The 18,365-nt window shown below is 40.2% G+C and overlaps 1 protein-coding gene across 2 annotated transcripts in view; it reads right to left on the bottom strand.

Moving 5' to 3' along the window:
- The window catches only part of LOC128737645 (protein GDAP2 homolog), a 194,629-nt gene that overhangs the window by 130,570 nt on the left and 45,694 nt on the right, over nucleotides 1–18,365 (bottom strand). For both annotated transcript variants that reach the window (XM_053832321.1, XM_053832322.1), the window contains exons 2-3: nucleotides 7,361–7,439; nucleotides 6,741–6,910 (exon numbers count right to left, since the gene is read on the bottom strand). In XM_053832321.1, the coding sequence (XP_053688296.1) occupies nucleotides 6,741–6,910; nucleotides 7,361–7,435 (245 nt within the window). In that variant the 5' untranslated portion in view covers nucleotides 7,436–7,439. The remainder of the gene's footprint in view (nucleotides 1–6,740; nucleotides 6,911–7,360; nucleotides 7,440–18,365) is intronic.

Below are 18,365 nucleotides of genomic sequence, written 5' to 3'. Positions count from 1 at the left end.
ATTAATCGGGCCCTTATTGACCTTTGTGATAACTACATCTCAGTTGCTTAGTATGGATTCTAAGAAAAGTGGTCAGTTGTGTTAAGATTGGAGAATGTCACCAGCCTCCCCTAGGGGAGTAGTCCTGGACCGTTTTTGTCTTCGCTATTCACTAACGGGCTTTTATGATAACCCAATATTTCCCAACTGGCCTGAATTTGACAATGACGGAAACAAGTGATTTTTTTTTTCTTAGTGTGGACTCGTCACTGCAACCAATACAATTGATCTATTGTGAGTACACTAATAAACCATATTTGATGCGCAAAATTGGCATACACGTACTATTTTGGAGGCGATATACGTGATTAGGAATAATTATACGTATTTCATCTATACACATAATTATATACGATAATATCCGATTAAGCCCTACTTTCTCCGTACTGCTATACAATTCTGTGCTGAAAATTGTATATTTGTCAGTTATTATCATTATATACGATTGAAAGTCAACTTGGACGGACTTTATTAAGCTTTAATTACGATTCCGAATTTGTTAAGAGATATTTACGATAACTGATGTGCGACTTGGTGCTAACTGGGTTCCTTCCCAGCTAACTCTAGTTTACCTTCCCTCGTCCCTCAGAGGTTAGTACTATCTCCAATTATAGTGGTCTCTGGCGAGACGTCTGGAGCACGCACTGAAGCAATTCAAATTCAAACTCCAATTTCAATAGCACGTGAAGTCAAATTTTTATTATAAAAAAAAATTCGTGATGAAACTACGAAATTTCGTAAACATAAATCTTCGATCCTTGATTAGTTTTATAGACCCAACATACTTTTGAAATGTCGGTGCAGATACCTTGCCAGATTATGAAGTTAAGCGCAAACTTGTCAACCAATACGTCTATATGTCAGGCTAGAATATCAATCCGGGTCGTTAAAAGATCGCCTTCACGAGAATTCATCCTGAAGTCGACTTGCGTGTGTCGAGACGTGCAATGAATTGGCGACGAGCAGGCCAGAACCGAGTACAATGGAGAGGAATTCTTGATACGGCAATAGCCACCCCGGCTCTCGGCTGGTAAGGTAGTAGTAGAAAATTCATCCTTCGAACGTTTGGTCCATTGCTAGATAGACCATGCTTTAGAGCTTCAGAAGAGCTGAGAATATTCGTTTTCAAAGCCCCTAGTTAGTAACTTCCACTTAAAACAGTTGTTTATTTTTCAGTTCGCAGTTTTTCCCTTTTAAAGACACTGAAGACCTTATCGACGCACCGCAGCCATCTTGCTGGTCTACCTGTGTCTTATTTTCTACGTTTACCATAAATAACTCACACAGGAACTATCATAACGGGTTGCCCATCGGTGCTCCTTTAATTTGTTTATAATGGTTTCCCGTGCATAATGGTGTCATATATAAACATACTAAAGCCTTCTACCTTCATTGAGTAGTAATGCTGCAACATTTATGTAGATACAGAATAGCAAAAAAAGCAAAGCAAAGTCTAGGTGCTACATTCCGTTATTGAAACTTGACCTTCTGGTTTTGTACGACAGACTTCGCAGCCAGGCTGTTAGAGTACAGGACAATTGCAGGGCCAGTTTCTACGATCCTATTGACTCTAACAGCCTCTCCCAGCCGAGACTCGAACATACGACGACGGGCTTATTAGGCCAGCGTCATACCTCGAAGCCAACTGGGATACAGAATAGCAGTGGTCCCAAATTTCTACCCTGTGGTACACCGGAAGCATTTGTATGGGAAAGCACCCGATAGGCAGAATTGAGCAATGTAATGCCTCAATAGTTGTTACGCTCGAGTCGATGTCTTTTTAAAAAAATACGGCAAATGAGGCCATTCAACTATTCATCCAGCGTTTGTTCTTGCTCCAAGATCCTGACGTCATTCCGGGGGATTGTTTCATACAGCCGCTCGCTCTCTGCATTTAGAAATTCAGCCGGGATACCGTCCTTTCCAGCAGCTTTATTGTTTTTCAGTTCACTGATTGCCTTTTTAACCTACTTCTGTGTTGGTGGCTCCACAGCTTGACTATAGCTCACAATTCCTGCTGATCTGCGTGTCCATTCAACACCGTCTGGAAGTGCTCCTTCCGCCTGACTGCTACCGCCGTTTTCAGTAAGCAAGGTGCCGACAGATCAGACACATAGCTAAATTCCTACACCTTACAGTTTAATAAAACTCCGTGTGTCATTGCTAGCGGATCACTCCTCTGCGCCGGCGAACACGAACTCTTCGTACTCGCGTTCTTTAAAGCTGTTTTTTCCGGCAGCTCTAATCTCTCTATACCTTTCTCTGTTCTGACGTGTAGCTTCATTGAGCTTGCGACGCCAGGCCTGGTCCTTCTCATCTGTCACTCTCTGGCATTCGGCATCAAACCAACAGTTACGCTGTTTTCTACGTGCCGTACCTACCAGTACGTCTCTCGCAGTTATTTCAACAATACTAGCAATTTATAATCCATCCTCGCTTCCTCTCCATCCATAGCAATGGCTCCTGCAGCGACATCCCTTGTCATCGAGTCTCCGTTCCTAGCGCTCACTCAAACTGCCATCCGCCGTGTACTTCAGCCTTCGAGCCAAACTGCGGAGTTGACACAGGTAGCAACGTGGAAAATAACTACCCGAACGATGTATTGCCGATACTTGGAGTCGATAGGACACCGGGATGCACCGACAGTGGCACCATGGAAGTCCCTATCCTTCCCGCCCAGTCGCGCTTTTCCTGCCAGCGCTCATCAGTCGTCTCGGCCCTGCATGCGGGTGTAGCGAAAGGGGCTTCCAAGATTCCCTACCAGACAAGCGCACTACCGCCAATTTAGATCCCCCCGTTGATTCGTCTCCCATTTCTAGCACATCACCCAACCGGTTACCGAACAGTACCCGCGACGTCCAGCAAAACATCTGGGTGTACTGCGAGAATGTAGGAGGAATTAACGCAAGCGTTCACGACTATCTGCTTGCGTGTGTCGATAGTCCATACGATATAATCGTTTTAACCGAAATCTGGCTTGACGAACGAACCTCCTCTACACAAATCTTCGGCACTAACGAATGGCACGAAGTCTTCCGTAGTGACCGGGGTGCGCACAACAGCCGAAAATCAACGGGCGGCGGCGTTTTAGTAGCGGTTTATCGCCAACTCAAGGCCTTTGTCTTAGAACACAACGATTGGTTACCTGTTGAGCAAGTTTCGAGATCGAGTAAGGTAATCCGACGTCTATTTAACTCCTCGATCAGCTCAGGCATATTTCCTTCTACTTGGAAATCCGCTCACATGTTTCCAGTTCATAAAAAGGGGAACAAAAGAAACATAGACAACTACACAGGGATCTCTGCCTTATGTACATTATCGAAACTCTTCGAGCTCGTTGTGATCGTGCCAATTTCCTCGTTCGTCCAGCAATACATCACTGACGAGCAACACGGATTCATGCCCAAGCGCTCAACGTCTACCAATCTACTAACGATCACTAGGGACGTAACGGATTGCTTTGACGACCGGTCCCAGACAGACGATATCTACACTGACCTCTCTACCGCTTTTGACAAACTAAATCATCAAAACGCCGTTGCAAAACTGGACAAACTGGGCATTGGAGGGCCGCTGCTTCAGTGGTTTAAATCGTATCTGTCGAACCGTCCTGTTAAGGTGTCTGTCAATGGGAACCCACCGGCTTTCACCGCTTTTTCTGGAGTCCCACAAGGTAGTCAGCTCGGACCGTTGCACTTTCTTATTTATTTCATCGACGTCAACTTAATGCTCAAAGGTCCTCGGCTTGTGTTTGCCGACGACCTAAAACTGTTTTCGAAAGTTAACGATTCATCGGACACTCACGCACTCCAGGAGCAACTGTCGATATTAGCTGGATGATGCAAACACAATCGCTTGGTACTAAACCCCGACAAATGTGATGTAATAACATTCTCGAGAAAGCTGAATCCTATAATATTCGATTACCGATTATTATCAAGCGTACCCTTACATCGTGTAGATTGCGTCAAGGATCTTGGGGTACTGCTGGACTCTAAATTGACTTTCAAACAGCATGTTTCATTCGTAGTCGACAAGGTCTGCAGAAACCTGGGATTCGTCAAAAAATTCAATATTACTTATTGTTTGAAATCACTCTTCTGTGCGTTGGTTCGCTCTAACCTCGAGTATTGCGCACCCGTATGGAGCCCGTCTTATCAAAACGGTGTCAGTCGAATAGAGTCGATGCAACGGAGGTTCATCCGATTTGCCCTCCGTAGATTACCATGGAATGATCCGCTCCGGCTACCAAGCTACGAACAGCGCTGCAGATTAATCAACTTGAACACCCTGCAAACACGTCGGGACGTAACTAGAGCCGTCTTCGTACCAGATGTTCTGACATCCCGGAGTGGCTGTCTTTGGATTCTAGAAAGACTCGACATCTTAACTCGGCCTTGTTTAACGCGAAACATTTCCTTCTTGCATATACCGCACCGGCGAACTAATTACAGTACTTTCGGTACTATAACCGGCTTACAACGCAACTTCAACCGATTTGTGTCCTACTAAGACTTTGACGTCAGCCGCAACGTGCTGAAAACCCGATTTAGAACTCTTGCTATTAGTTTTTAAGTAGTCAGTAGGATAGAAAAATCTATTGACTTATAATTAATGAACCATAAACAATTTCTGCCCCAGGAACACCATTTCGAAGAACGTATAGCTGAACGTCATCGGCATTCACTTGGATGGAGCAGTACTTGAGTACATTAGGATGGTCGTTAATATAACAGCAGAACAGCAAAGGTCCAAGCGCAGATCCTCGGGGGATTCCAGAACAAATTTCAGCACATCGTGAGAATCGACCCGCATATGATACAGTTTGCATACGTTTCGATAGATATGATCCAATAAGGCTTACAACCTCGGCAAAAAATGTTAACTGGGTAGCTAACTTCTTACACAATGTAAAATGGGAAATCGGGTCAAATGCTTTTGAGAAGTCCAGTAGCAGCAGTAATCCTATGACTTTTTTGTCCAGTTTATGGCTAATGTCGTCTGTGACCTTTAAGTTTTCACACTTTTTCCTTTCTGAAATCCCGTCTGATGTTCGGAAAAGCATAATCGGATTTATCATTTATCGGGACGTATACGTTGATTTGGCTGTAATTGAACAATTTGCCCTTAATAATCAACATACATACGCGGTTTAAGGTTATCTTCGGGCCTCCACCGGATAACTCATTGCTTTTGCTTTCCCAACACTACGAAACCGACTCCTTGTGCTGCCTTTCTACCGCCACTGTAGTAGGGTAGACGCACCATTAGTGACGGTAGTACCAGTAGTGGTGGAAAGTCGAATTATTCCATTATTTTTGCAAATTTTGGGACAAGTTTGATACTTATCAAATAATACTGTTACTGGTAGTTCGATACTTATCAAACATGTACCAAAATCTGCAAAAATAATGGAATAATTCAAGTTTCCACCACTACTGGTACTACCGCTACTACTGGTGCGTCTACCCTATATGTGGTACTTCTTGTTCGATACGCCACCGAACATTCTGAATAGCAGCAATCTTCATTTCAAGTCGATGTAGCTATCGAGCGAGTAAGTCAACTCGTACCGGATCGTGAGGAACTCGGACATTCTCGGTAGGTAGGGTATGTTGCTGCTTCGTCGTAATTTCCTATTCTCGTCCTATCCAACACAAATTATTAAAAATAACAGCGATTTTTATGACATACAATGCAAAATTAGCTATTCCCTAATATTTTAGTTTGTTGCCTATCATACGCGATCAATCCAAGTGAGCTGAGATTAAATGCTTTTTTTCATTAAAGAATTCCTAGCAGCCAAATTTCCAACGTTTTTTCGTGCGACGAAGAAGAAAATGTCGACTGATCGTTTCAATTTCCGTCATTCATAAATGAAAATAACTCACGCAACGCATTGTTGTTATTCTGCAGCCGGGAAAACTTGCACAACTTACAGAAATTTGGCAGAATTACATTTATCATGCTGTCCTACACACATACATGCGCGCTAGCTTCGTAAAAATTATTGTGATTTTTGGTTCGGACGATGAAAGATTTTGATGGATGGATTTTAAAACGGTACGACGAATTTAAGATATAAAGTTGCGTAATTTCAATCAAATGCTTTATTAATCGCTTTTTAGTGAATTCAAAGGGCACGAATCGGAAGGTAAGTGTGTTTGAGTCAAATCAGCAACAGACCTTTTTGAGTATTCAATAAATCCATCTAAGAAATGATGAAAATTAGAGTGGCTTTTCCTACTACGACGGGAATTAGAAATAAACCCTACCAAGTTTTCCAATTGTTATCCATCAATTGTTTGCTTGTTCTTTGCCGTTTCCTCTACCGATTGATTCCGTGCCGTAAATTTTATTGACTCATTTAAATATTTGATATGTGTATTATGAGTACACTGTAGTCGCCTTTTACACGGTTTTTATACAAATTTTATAATTTACGAGGTTATAATTTACGCGGAATGTATCTTTCGCGTAAAAGACTTGAGTGTATCCTATTTCATTCTAAGACACTCTATTTATAGTAAAAATTAAAAACATTGTAGCACAATTTTCTTCAAGGAAAAACATGTATTGTGTTGCCGAAAACAATAGATAGAAAGCGACTAATAATCTATTAAAATTATTATAATTTAATAAGACAGGTAATTAAGGCACTTTTTTAGTCAAATGATTTTTCAACACAACTAGGTACTCACCAAATAACAAACCGCTGGTTGATTTGGTCGTCCTCCGGAAATGGACTGGCCGCCTCGTACCGGGAACCGTCTTCTGGGCTGAGTATGTGGCTGTAGTCCGCAGGTCGGGCACGATTGCTGCTACAATCGCGAAAGCCCCAGGGCGTCAGGCTATCCACGGAAACGTAGTTCTAGGAAACGTCGTTTTGCAGTTACAACAACAAAACGGTGGGGAACAAATAAAGAACACACTTCAGTTTCGTTCGAATTCACCGAACCGCCGGGTTTGCCGGGTCAGGTCACGTTCACGGTGTGGTTAGTAAAAAGTTCAAAAGCTTTCGCAGAAATCAATCTAACTGTACGCTAAAAAGTGTTTAGTGTTTTTCTAAAAAACACAACTTTTTTATTCGAAAATTAAATAACAGTTTTCAACAGAATTTGTAATACGTTAATACAACGCAGACTAGATTTCTACGAAAGCTATCTCCACCGATTGCACGACCAGACACGATTCCGCTTAACTGTCACTCAGTCTCTGCCTGGGTACTACGGTGAAGTATATTAAATAGTTAATTATCTTATTTATTGCGAGATTTACTTAGTGCAGCACCCTCTACCCTTTCTGCTGCTCGGATATTTACTTGTGTTAGTGGTTTTGTGATTGCTCCTAGTGATGGTTCGATACTCTCATTGTAGAAGTCAGACACTAGTCTCATCGCTCTGTACCATCACAAATCGTTGGGATTTTTTTATTTGTTGTTTCCGGTTTTGTTTGCGATGGCGCGGGTTGTTGCCGTAAATAATTTATTGTAGTTACGTGAAGAAATTACCACAAACGAGAGACGAGAAGAACAAATATTTGTATTAATTGGGTTGTTGATAATGAATACCGTGGCGGCGGTCGCTGCAAGGAGATGCTGCTTTTGTCGTATTTTTTTTATCGAACTTGGCGATATTCAAACTTTGCTCCTACTCCTACATGAGAATCAACAGAGACAAATGCTTTCAGGCTCTGCAGCGGCCGCCGCAGCAGAGTGATGAACCACGGGGATCTACTGAAGTGGTATTGCATTGCGGGCTTAATTGATGTATTAATATTTAACACATCATCTTTCAGCGCTCAAGGGGCGAGAACTATGGATAGATTCATGACCGAGTCGGTTGGTTGGTTGGTTGGTTGGTCACTCGAAGACGGACGGAATCACCGATTGTGTATTCATCGCCACTGTGTTTGTGTTTGTTTTGAAGATACTTCTTAGTACACTTATTGGTCGTATTTGTTGAATATCCGCTGGATTAGATTCGTTTTCCGACAGCATATCCTTATCGTTGAGTGTATCAATTATGCATACATCGGATGATTACGGCCGATAGGTAATTATGGTCTAATAATGAAAGGCTTGTAATCGTGAAGGGATAGTTTTATGAATGTTTGATGGAAATTGCTGGTCAGAAATTGATCTAGCCTAATTGCGCGCTTTCGAGCGGATTGTCGTTCGACCTCAAAGCGATTTCACCAACTTAGTTAGTCACGTGAATTATGATAAATCCAAATTAAAGAATGTACTGTATAATAATTTAACAAAGTTAAACATTGTTGATACATTTTCTGACGAAATACTTATCAGTTTTGATTTGGATACTTTTATTTCAAAACAACGAACGACTAATGAAATGCCCACCCTGTTTTCCTCTTGATCGAACTTTCAAAGTTCAGCAGAAAACATTATGTAAATAGTGTCATCATATCATGCATATTCATATAACCTCGTCACGGTGAGAAGAAACTACAAGCAAGTTATTCATCAATGGCAAATCCACAACAGTAAGTTATTTATTGCCCCCAACAAGAGCGCAATTATAGAGAAAAAACAGAACAGCTTTATATCGGTAAATCGAAACATACTTGTTCTACTATAAAAGCTGACAGCCGATCTATTTTTCAACTAAATTACATCTGCAGAAACGCGTGAGTACGCGACTGATCAATCGTCTGTAACTAGGCAAAGGGAACAGAATGGAAGGGATTATTAGCTCAAGTACATCGATTGCAATCCAAGCCACAGAACATGCACATAAGTACACTGCTGCAGCACTGGGTGTTCAGTGCGGTTTTTCAAACCGTATCAAACCAGCGCATATTCAGCACAATGCTTTATTATGCAAAAAAAACGAAAGAATGAAACCACAGAAAAACAGTGCTACGACTCACCGCGGAAGAAAATAAAACATAAAACTGTCGATTGTTTTGACGTATTTTAGTAAGTTAGTGCCGTTAATCACTACAAGCCAGATCAATACATAGTAATAAATGCTCATTCTCATTGGGTAAAGAACAAAACGGCCTCCATTCCTAGGCAAGTTGAGTCTCTTTGTCTGTGCAATTGCTCTATGGCAGGTGCAAAGGTTGAAAGTTGCTTGCTGAATGATGCGGTTTTCTTCATAAAACCACAAAATTAAACTACCTGACGAGCGGAAGAAACCTTTGTTATGCATTCGCATCATTACACTTTTTCGAATGAGTCACTGCATTTGTGAGAATTCACACGTCTATAAAAAGAAGCAAATATCTTGACAATTTCTTCTTAATATGATGTATCCTTCCTTCGATGTCTAGGCTTTTGGACAAACGTAAAAAGCATTTACCTACATAAATTTTTTCTGTGCATAACCCCTTCATGCCTCTTTGTTATCCGCATCGTTTACGCACCTAAAATTAGGTTTAGACACCACACCATGAGGCGACAGTGTGGTTTTCTCTATATTAAACGATACCAACCGTTCATTGTTCTATGACAGACAAGGTTATCATTCTGATAGAACTATTACATGAAAGTTTGACGCTACGTTAGATGCCCGCTTGTTTAATGTTTCGAATATAAAGGTTACGTCAACTTAAGACCTTTAGAGTAGACACAATAACACAAACATTAACCTAAACAATATCTGACATAAGATAGCGATGTCTCTACTTTTATGATTCTTTGGTGACAGTCTAGCTTCTTTGTAAAGCTACAGTCTAAAAAATATTATTGTGATCTTTCGGAAGCAAAATTAAAATTATTGTGAATTCCATGGATGGAATATTGAGTTTAGACGTAGGAATGCGTCATACTGGAAGGTAGGGTTTTGAAATATGAAACTTTAAGTGTATAACGTTTCAAAAGGTCATAAATCCGGCTTGCGAAATGATTTTTATCTATTCCAAGCTACAGAATATAAAAAAATAATCAAAACTTAGAATCAATTCACTTCGGCTCGATATGACCACCTATTGCCTTGATTATTGCAGAATCATTGTGTGGTCTAAGTAAAGTTCGAAACCTAGCGACTAAGGTTTACTACCGCTTTGTGAAAGTGTACCGTGTCTTGCAATGACACTATTATGTTTCAATTCCATCGATTATAACTTATTTTATGCTTATGCACACTTTTAAACAATACTCGGAACGAGTGTACCCCATTGGACATACGGACGTTAGGCATAATGGACGTTATACATATGTTAGGCATTATAAACGATAGGCATAATGGAAGATAGACATAATGGACAATAAACATAATGGGCGATAGGCATAATGTGCGGAGGATGTAATACATGGTACGTATAATGGACGTTAGGCAAGCCGCCGTTACCTTGCAAGAAGTTTAATCGACTCAATTCAAAAAAACATTGCAAATATTATGAGTCGGATTACCTACGAATGGCCGAAACTCAAATGGGCGAAATAACAAATTGTATAGTAGATCTAATTCACAAATGGCTGAAGTGCGAATGGACAAATCACAAATGGCCGAAACACACATGGTTAAATTACGAATAGCAAAAAATCATAGAAAATATTCGCGGCCTTCGACATATATTCTGTCCTTCAACTAATGGATAGCTCCTATAGATCAAAATAATGGTCGCAGTGATCTAACCTTCCGATAAAAAAGAGATAACGTCTACTACTCAGTAGACCTCGATAAATGTACCCTTCCAATAAAGAGTTTTGCCGAACTCGGTGCTATTTTTTAAGTGTGTAGGAAGGCGAAAAGCCTAGACAGGTCGGGCATCCCCGTGCAGTGACCGGCATTTCCTACGACAGTTCACCGGCAAAACTGGCGATCTGCGGCCGTCTCGCCCTGAATCATCTATGAGAGATCATAAAATAATTTTTTACGGTTTTATACTGAAACGTCGTTATGTCAAATATCATTATGCCAAATGAATCCCGATCAGAGGATTCTAACAAAAATATTACAGAATTGTAGCTCAAGTTGATATGTCTATCAAACTTTGTTATAAATGTAATAGAAAAACTTGCGACACACAAAATGTTCTGCCAAGATTCTATCTCGTTCTGTTAATTATAATACGCTTTGTTACAATTTGAATATACAGTAGGAAAGAATGCTGATTTTTGTAACTCACCTTGATATAAACTAGATCAAATTATATCATAATTTGATATATTTGTGGTATGCCTTGAGTAGATTTTTATTATTTTTACTACTAACGAGACCAAGTTTATACAAAACTCAAATTAAATTTTGTTATGAAATGCTTGTTATTTAGAACTCATCCTGTTATAATTTTGATATTTTCATTTGATCGAGATGTCTGTCAAATGGGCTGCCTTGGTTCCCATTGTACTATGACGGAGTAGTGATTGGCTCAAGTGCGTATTCATAGGAAAGTGAAGTTTTGTATATTATGCCTAACGTCCATTACGCCTATCTTCAATTATGCCTAACGTCCCTTATGCCTAAAGCCCGCATGCCTAATGTCCGTATACCAGTCGTCCGTATGCCTAACGCCGGGCACCCGCTCTGAACTGTCTTTAACCACATTTATAGATAGCTATTGCCAATGTGAAATCCACGACAACGGTTTGAACCTGGTGCCACTTCGAAGGCCGGATCCTGTACACATGCGATCTAACTAGCTACTGTGGAACGAACCTCATCCGTGGAATGATATACAAAATAACAAACAAGTATACCGCGTCATTCTGCTTCGATTCAGTGGCGACTACAATTCAGAAATTAGAATGTGGACATGACTAAACACATTTGAGTGGGACGGATCAGAATTGGACAGCATCACAACGGCGAGCAAGGTTTTTGAGACCGATTCCAGTGCAGATAAGTGTACACACTCAATGAAAAATTTGTTTTATTTTTCTCATTTGTAAAGTTAAATGAATGAATCCTTTTTTCACGTTTAAATTCCACTATTAATTTTGTTCATGACACATACGTATTTCGTCTATTCTACACTACCCAAGCAGCACACTTTCGCATTTATGGTTGCAGAATCTTGTTTACGACTAAAATTAGTCATAAATCGGTTGCCACAACTGTGCTAGTAGGGTAGAAAGTGCAATTTAAGTTACACAGAAAACCCACCAATACAAAACTAGTTTTGCCTATTTTATCTAATCACTCGTACGCTTAAAAAAATAACACACGAACGTGAGATTCGACTCAAAAATTAGTTACGTCTGACTCACTTTCACAAAATTTCTTCTGACCAGCATGGTTTCGTACCAGGACGATCAGTTGATACAAATTTGTTCACTACATTTTGTATTGACATAATTGGCTCGGGTTACCAAGTCGATGCCATCTACATAGAAGCATCATTTGAACGGATTGATCATGATATTGCTCTGAAAAAGTTCGCTTAGCTTGTGTTTTCTCAATGGTTTTTTTGCTGGTTGGAGTCATACTTGAAAAACAGGAAGCTACAGGATAAAATCGGATCATCGCTGCCTACTATTTTACTGAATGAGACTGGAGTTCCCCAAGGTAGCAACCTTAGCCCGTTGTTATTTTAGCTGTTTTTGACCGTTCTACTAAACGGTAGATGTAAACTGGTATATGCCGATGACCTAAAAATATACGTCTCTGTGGAAAGCTTGGTTGAGCATAAGATGGCCTCTTTCATATGATCCACCGTATGGAAACCTTGCCCCTCAGTAAAACACGTACATACACGGACTGGCTACTATGAATCAATTCTCGTGCCTCGAAGGTCACCGCTACAAATAATAGCTCAATTATGTAATTCTTCCAAAGGGAAAGCTCCGAAATACCCCACCGCTGTCAGCATAGAGCCGGAGTGCCTTGCGCTTTTAAAGCAATCGTCGCCATTCAACTCGGTCCACTCCATGGGCCACTTGTCGCCAATTTCCCAGACGTCTAAGAAGTCACAAGTCGCTTTTGATCTGGTCGAGCCATCTTGCACGTCGATCCCACCGGGTGCCGGAGAGCTTGTTGAGAACCGCTTTTGTCGCAGTCATTCGGCATCCTTACGATATGTCCGACCCACCGTAGCCTACTGACTTTAGCCAGCTTACGATAGCAATCTCTCCAAGAAGGGTATGCAGCTCGTGATTCATAAAACGTTTCCGCCACTCTCCGCTTTCAGTTTGTACTGCGCCAAATATCATCCGCAGCATCTTCTGGTCAAACACGACAAGGGCGCATATTTCCACCGTGAGCGGCATCACAGCTTCAAGTCCTTAAAGAACATTTTGTACATTGTCAGCTTAGAACGGCGGCGTATGCTTCTTGATCGTAGCTTTTTGCGAAGAACAAAGTATGTCCGATTTCATGTTTGAATGCGCCAATTAATTAAGAATATTGCGCAATACGAGAAATGTGCGATATACAGTGAAGCTGTTCAGAAAATCTTCAGTGAAAATTAACGGAATACTCTAGAGAAATGTCAGAACACACTACGGAAGAAGAATTTGTTCGGTTGCTAGTACAAACTGGAATAAACATTTGCTAAGTTAAAATAGCCTGTTGGCAGGGCTAAGCCAATTATACGGACTCTAATCATCGCTTCGAACGGCTCTGTCCGATCTAAGAAACAAACATACGCTTTACTTAAGCGATGACTGGATTTTCAGTATTAATTTATCATAAGTGTCAGTATCAAAGCCGCTTATTGAAAGTTATTGAACAAAGCTTTTCCTACGCCACAATCAAATTTACCGCTGGCAATTGCACTTCCTTTTTCAGTGGACACCGAATTCTCTACGTCCGGAAGTGTTTTCTTTTTTTTTTTTTAGATTATAGTCACTTTAACCAGGTTTTGGTTATTCGTGACTTCTGCGGGGTTGAGATTTGAGCCCGGGTCCTCGGCGTGAGAGGAGTGAATGCTAACCACTACGCCGGGACTGACCCCAAGTATTTTCTTGAAAATTTTTGATGACACAATAAATTCTCTTCGCGTTCTTAAATATTATTATTTTAATGAACCAATCAATTAGTTATATAAAAAAAATTGAGTACCGTTGATTATAGAGATTTTCTTCAAATCATATAATTTGCAACTGTTGTTTAGCATTAACTTTTACCGGTTTTTACCGCTTTTGCCGGTATTGCATTTATTAATACCGAAAAACCGGTTTTCGAAAGACCCCCCGGTATTGGCATCTCTAATGTCTTCCTAAATACAATAACTACGCACAACCTAGAAAGTTCGACCTAGAACATTCAGCATGGGCCCGGATAACGAAATAAGGATGGTACTTTTTTGTCATTATGACTTTTGACGGTACTTTTGGACATTACAACTGCGAATTTATTGTGACGTCGCCCAGAAGTTTTCCAGGCTTTCCACACTTTGTTCTTTATGGCTCTTTTAGAAGTATCGCTATAGACTGAGCGAACTGCTTATTACCCGTGCTTAAGTGTCGGGGTTTTCACTTGTGTTTCCTTTTATGCTATTTACTTCTTTTCATCCAATCTCGTTCTCTAGCGCATGAAATTGCGGAGATTAGTCAAAATTTGCCCTTTGACAAGAGCCTTCATTACGCCCCTCGAGCCAGTACCATTGTCATAACTAGCCCCGGTTAGAGGTTTCATGGTCGGTAAACCAGAGTTTAACACTAAGGAATGGTTTGTGCATGCAAAGGTATGTGTTGCCTTACCAATGTCGTTCGTAGAATCAGGTAGTGGAACAAGTTATAATTCGCCCAAGGACAAGAGGCTTCATCATGCACCTCATGTCAGTGCCATTCTAATAACTTGCTCTGGAAAAAGACTTCATAGTTGGTAATTGCAGAGAACTTCCACGCGCCCACTGGATGAGGCTCAACCTTCCTCTATGGAGCCAGATGCTGCGACATTCGAAGACGAATGAAGCAAGATTCGATCGAAGAATTTGGTCAATTGTCAACAAGCGACGAATCAATTGACTACGATCCCTAGGAGAAAAGCACGATAAGATGGACAGAGGTTATGAGAAGTATGAACTACTATTTCGGCCTAGTGACATCCGCAAATTTCACGAAAATGTGAACCAATATGATGATGACTGCACACCGAAACTTGGCATAAGTAGGGATTACGAACGGGTGCAAGGTGCTTGAAAGATAGAATAGCGATATAACAGTAGCAGGTGAAGGTAAAATAATCTGGGAGTGCTTACTAATAATAGTAACGCATCTGTTTCTGGTCTTAACGAGATCCGGTAAGAATTTGAACATGAGGTGATATCTGTTCTCTTCATGGTTCTCGCCGGCACCATGAATAGAAGAGTCCGACGTGCTGAAACCAGATGGTTCGTTTGGCTCAAAGCTTACTTGTAAGTGAGTATTGAGATGCACCCTGGAACGTCTCTGATACCGTTTCTACTAAACCAATAATCCAATGAATCACTTGAATGCATTAATGACCACATTAAGGCAGTCCACGATCTGTGTATACGTCTGCTTATTAGCACTAATCGTCGCAAAACCAACGTGTGGTTTACTGACAGCGTCCAGCGGTCTTTGCTTGAACGTGACTTAGCATATGAAAATTAAGTTAAGAGCTGCACCCGACTTGAAAAACATATTAGGCGCACTGTGGAAATCCGTCGAGAAACTTCTCAAGCAAACGACCCACTATACTGAAAGCAGCAACCTACTAACTGAATTCCAGGCTAGTTTCCTAGCCTAACGACTGTATCAAAAAGTAATTAGCAACTTTTAAAATTATTTTACTCAAAAATGGGTGAAGTAATTTTTATGTGCGTGCATGCAAAACTTTGTTTAAATATCTAAAAGAAGTTGTGCAATCGATTTGTTTCGATTATTTTGTTACTTTTCGCTAAATCTCAGATTGATCTTGAAATCAGAACAAAATATTCTGCACGCTTGGTGCACTGAAGACGGTGTTTTCTATCAACCAAATCGCAAAACGGTTTAAAGTGCAATCCACAAGCGTGAAAATATCATCGATAAATAAGGAAAAGAGCTATCTTTGAAGAATCTACCTTGGTCCGGAACAAAATGTGGTTCCAGATAGCCCCCGGTAAATAGCTCATATTAAACGACACCGATTGGCAACAATGTCTTATTTGGCTAAAATACGTAAAACAATCATTGCGATAATTCAATGAATCAAGGTCAGGAACCCCGAAAAGACATACAAAAAGCATAAGATAAGCATTAGATAAATCTGGAGAGCAACAATCTCGAGCCTGTGCAGAATTTCCTGGGAAGAGTTTCATCAAAAGAGCGCTCATCCTTTATAACCTAATATTTTGACTAATGTAAGCCATGTTATTGCTTCAAGGCGTACTGATCTTCAATAAACCGGAAACAAAAATTGAAATAATTGTCGTATTTCATTTCTATTCACGGATAGATGTTGCTAAAGACTTTTCGATACAGTCCTTAGCCAACAGTTCCAGCCAAGTCAAAGCATTAATATTGCTGTGTTATGGGAACACGACCATCTAGCAGTGATAATCGACTAGAAATGTGTAGATGTTCTGCTAGTATTAGGTTTTCAAAGGTGTGGCATGGCAGAAAACAGTGTTCTGTGGTGATCCAGCTACTCCAGCTGTACCGAGTCGGCATCTGCAGTACCCCAAGAATCAGTTCTCGGACGAATGCTTCTCTGCTGCTATATAAACGATCTTCCAACGGTTCTCAAGTTTAGTTCCATCCATATGTACGCTGATGACTTTCAATTATATATCGGACGTCTTTGTCACTACTCACTAGAAATTACCAGGATGGTGATTGCAAACCTCGAAAGACTTTCAGGGAGGCCACCAATGGCGTGTAATCAACCCTGCTAAAAGTTAAGTACTGTTTGAAAGAAGTCGGCGTAGACGAGTAAGTGGATTTGTGCCGCCAGTACCGTCAATCATGACCAATGGTAATCAATGTCAGAAAGTGTGAACAACCAAGATTTCACGTTTCAAATGCGGAACGACTGATATGGTATGATACGGCTCTTTTGACAAATGCTTAGGCAAGTGGTTAAAACCACTTTAAAATTTTAAAAAATACTTAAGAAACCATATTTGATCAAACTGTTAACCTGCCTTAACCCTAAATCAACTAAGTATTGTGTCTGATAAGCAACTCTACTGATTTTTTAAAACATTGTATTATGATATACGAACACCATCGTATGTCTGAACAATATACTTCCCGGTAAGAATTATCAGACGGACGTTGTCCGACACAGGCAAAGCTTTTTCTTACACCTATTCGACGTCGTGTGACAAATACTTACTGGGTTATTTTGAAGAGTTATATTTTCTAATTGAGTAAGATAAGTTTCTACCGTTTTGTAATTTCAATTCCCGTTCTGTTGGTCACCAAATAACTGTGACTACTGTGCACTACCTCAAGTTATAAATGTACCTGAAAAATACCATTGTTCCATCATACTGAAGATGAATCCCGGTATATAATTATAGAGCTAGAATCAGTCCTCGGTTCCATAATGATTAACGATGCATACAATAATGGGGTATGTTAACCGATACTGGACATTCTTCCTCTAGTTGACCCTCAGGTTAGGATTTTATTAGCTTGTACGTTTTAATTCTAAGGGTATTTGCCATTAAATAGGAAGAACGTGCCACTCATGCTAGTTTACAAAATATTAGTTGCATTTGATTACTAAATGCTGAATCTTAGCATTTTCAGCAAGCAAAGATCCACTATACGGGTAACAAATCAACAAATGTCACCATTAGGGAACCGTCTCCATGCAAAGTACACTAAAATTTCTACAATGTTATCTATAATTAAACGTTATCCGTTATGTAAAATATAGAAATTTGCAAATAAGGCCATTGCAAATTATTTTCAAACTTTTTGTCCCCCTCACTTCTAAATTGGCTGAAAAATTTTTTTGTATAAATTCAATTATCTGTAGGTTTTACTGCCCAAAGAACTCCAAAAACGAATGTACGTAACCCTCCGTTAACGCTTCTCGCACGAAGCAAACTGTGATGTTCAAGCAATGTAAATTCCGAAAATCGACGGAAAAAATTCTTTTAATTTTGATTCTATTTCAGAAGGTTTTTGCATGGAAAATAACAACGTATATATGAAAAGCAAGAATAGATATGGTTTTCACGATTGAACTTTGAGTAAAATTGCATAAAAATCATAATTTTTTTTCGCCTCTACCTCCCCTCCCGATGTCTTACATCGGAAGGACAAAAACTTTTAAAAATATTTGTCATCGCCTAAGTTGATATTTTTCTAGGTAAATCGATACAGTAATGTTCCGATTTTGTCAGCTCCCGATATTGTCTATTCCCGATTTTGTCAGCCTACACATTTTATTATACTTTTATGCTTATAAACATGATTTATTCAGCTTAAAGCCTGCTTTTCAGCCTGCTTGAAA

The sequence above is a fragment of the Sabethes cyaneus genome, chromosome 2 (assembly GCF_943734655.1).
Source record: "Sabethes cyaneus chromosome 2, idSabCyanKW18_F2, whole genome shotgun sequence".
NCBI classification, from domain to species: Eukaryota; Metazoa; Arthropoda; class Insecta; order Diptera; family Culicidae; genus Sabethes; species Sabethes cyaneus.
Note: the sequence above shows the minus strand (reverse complement) of the source record. Positions and strands in the feature narration are given on the sequence as shown.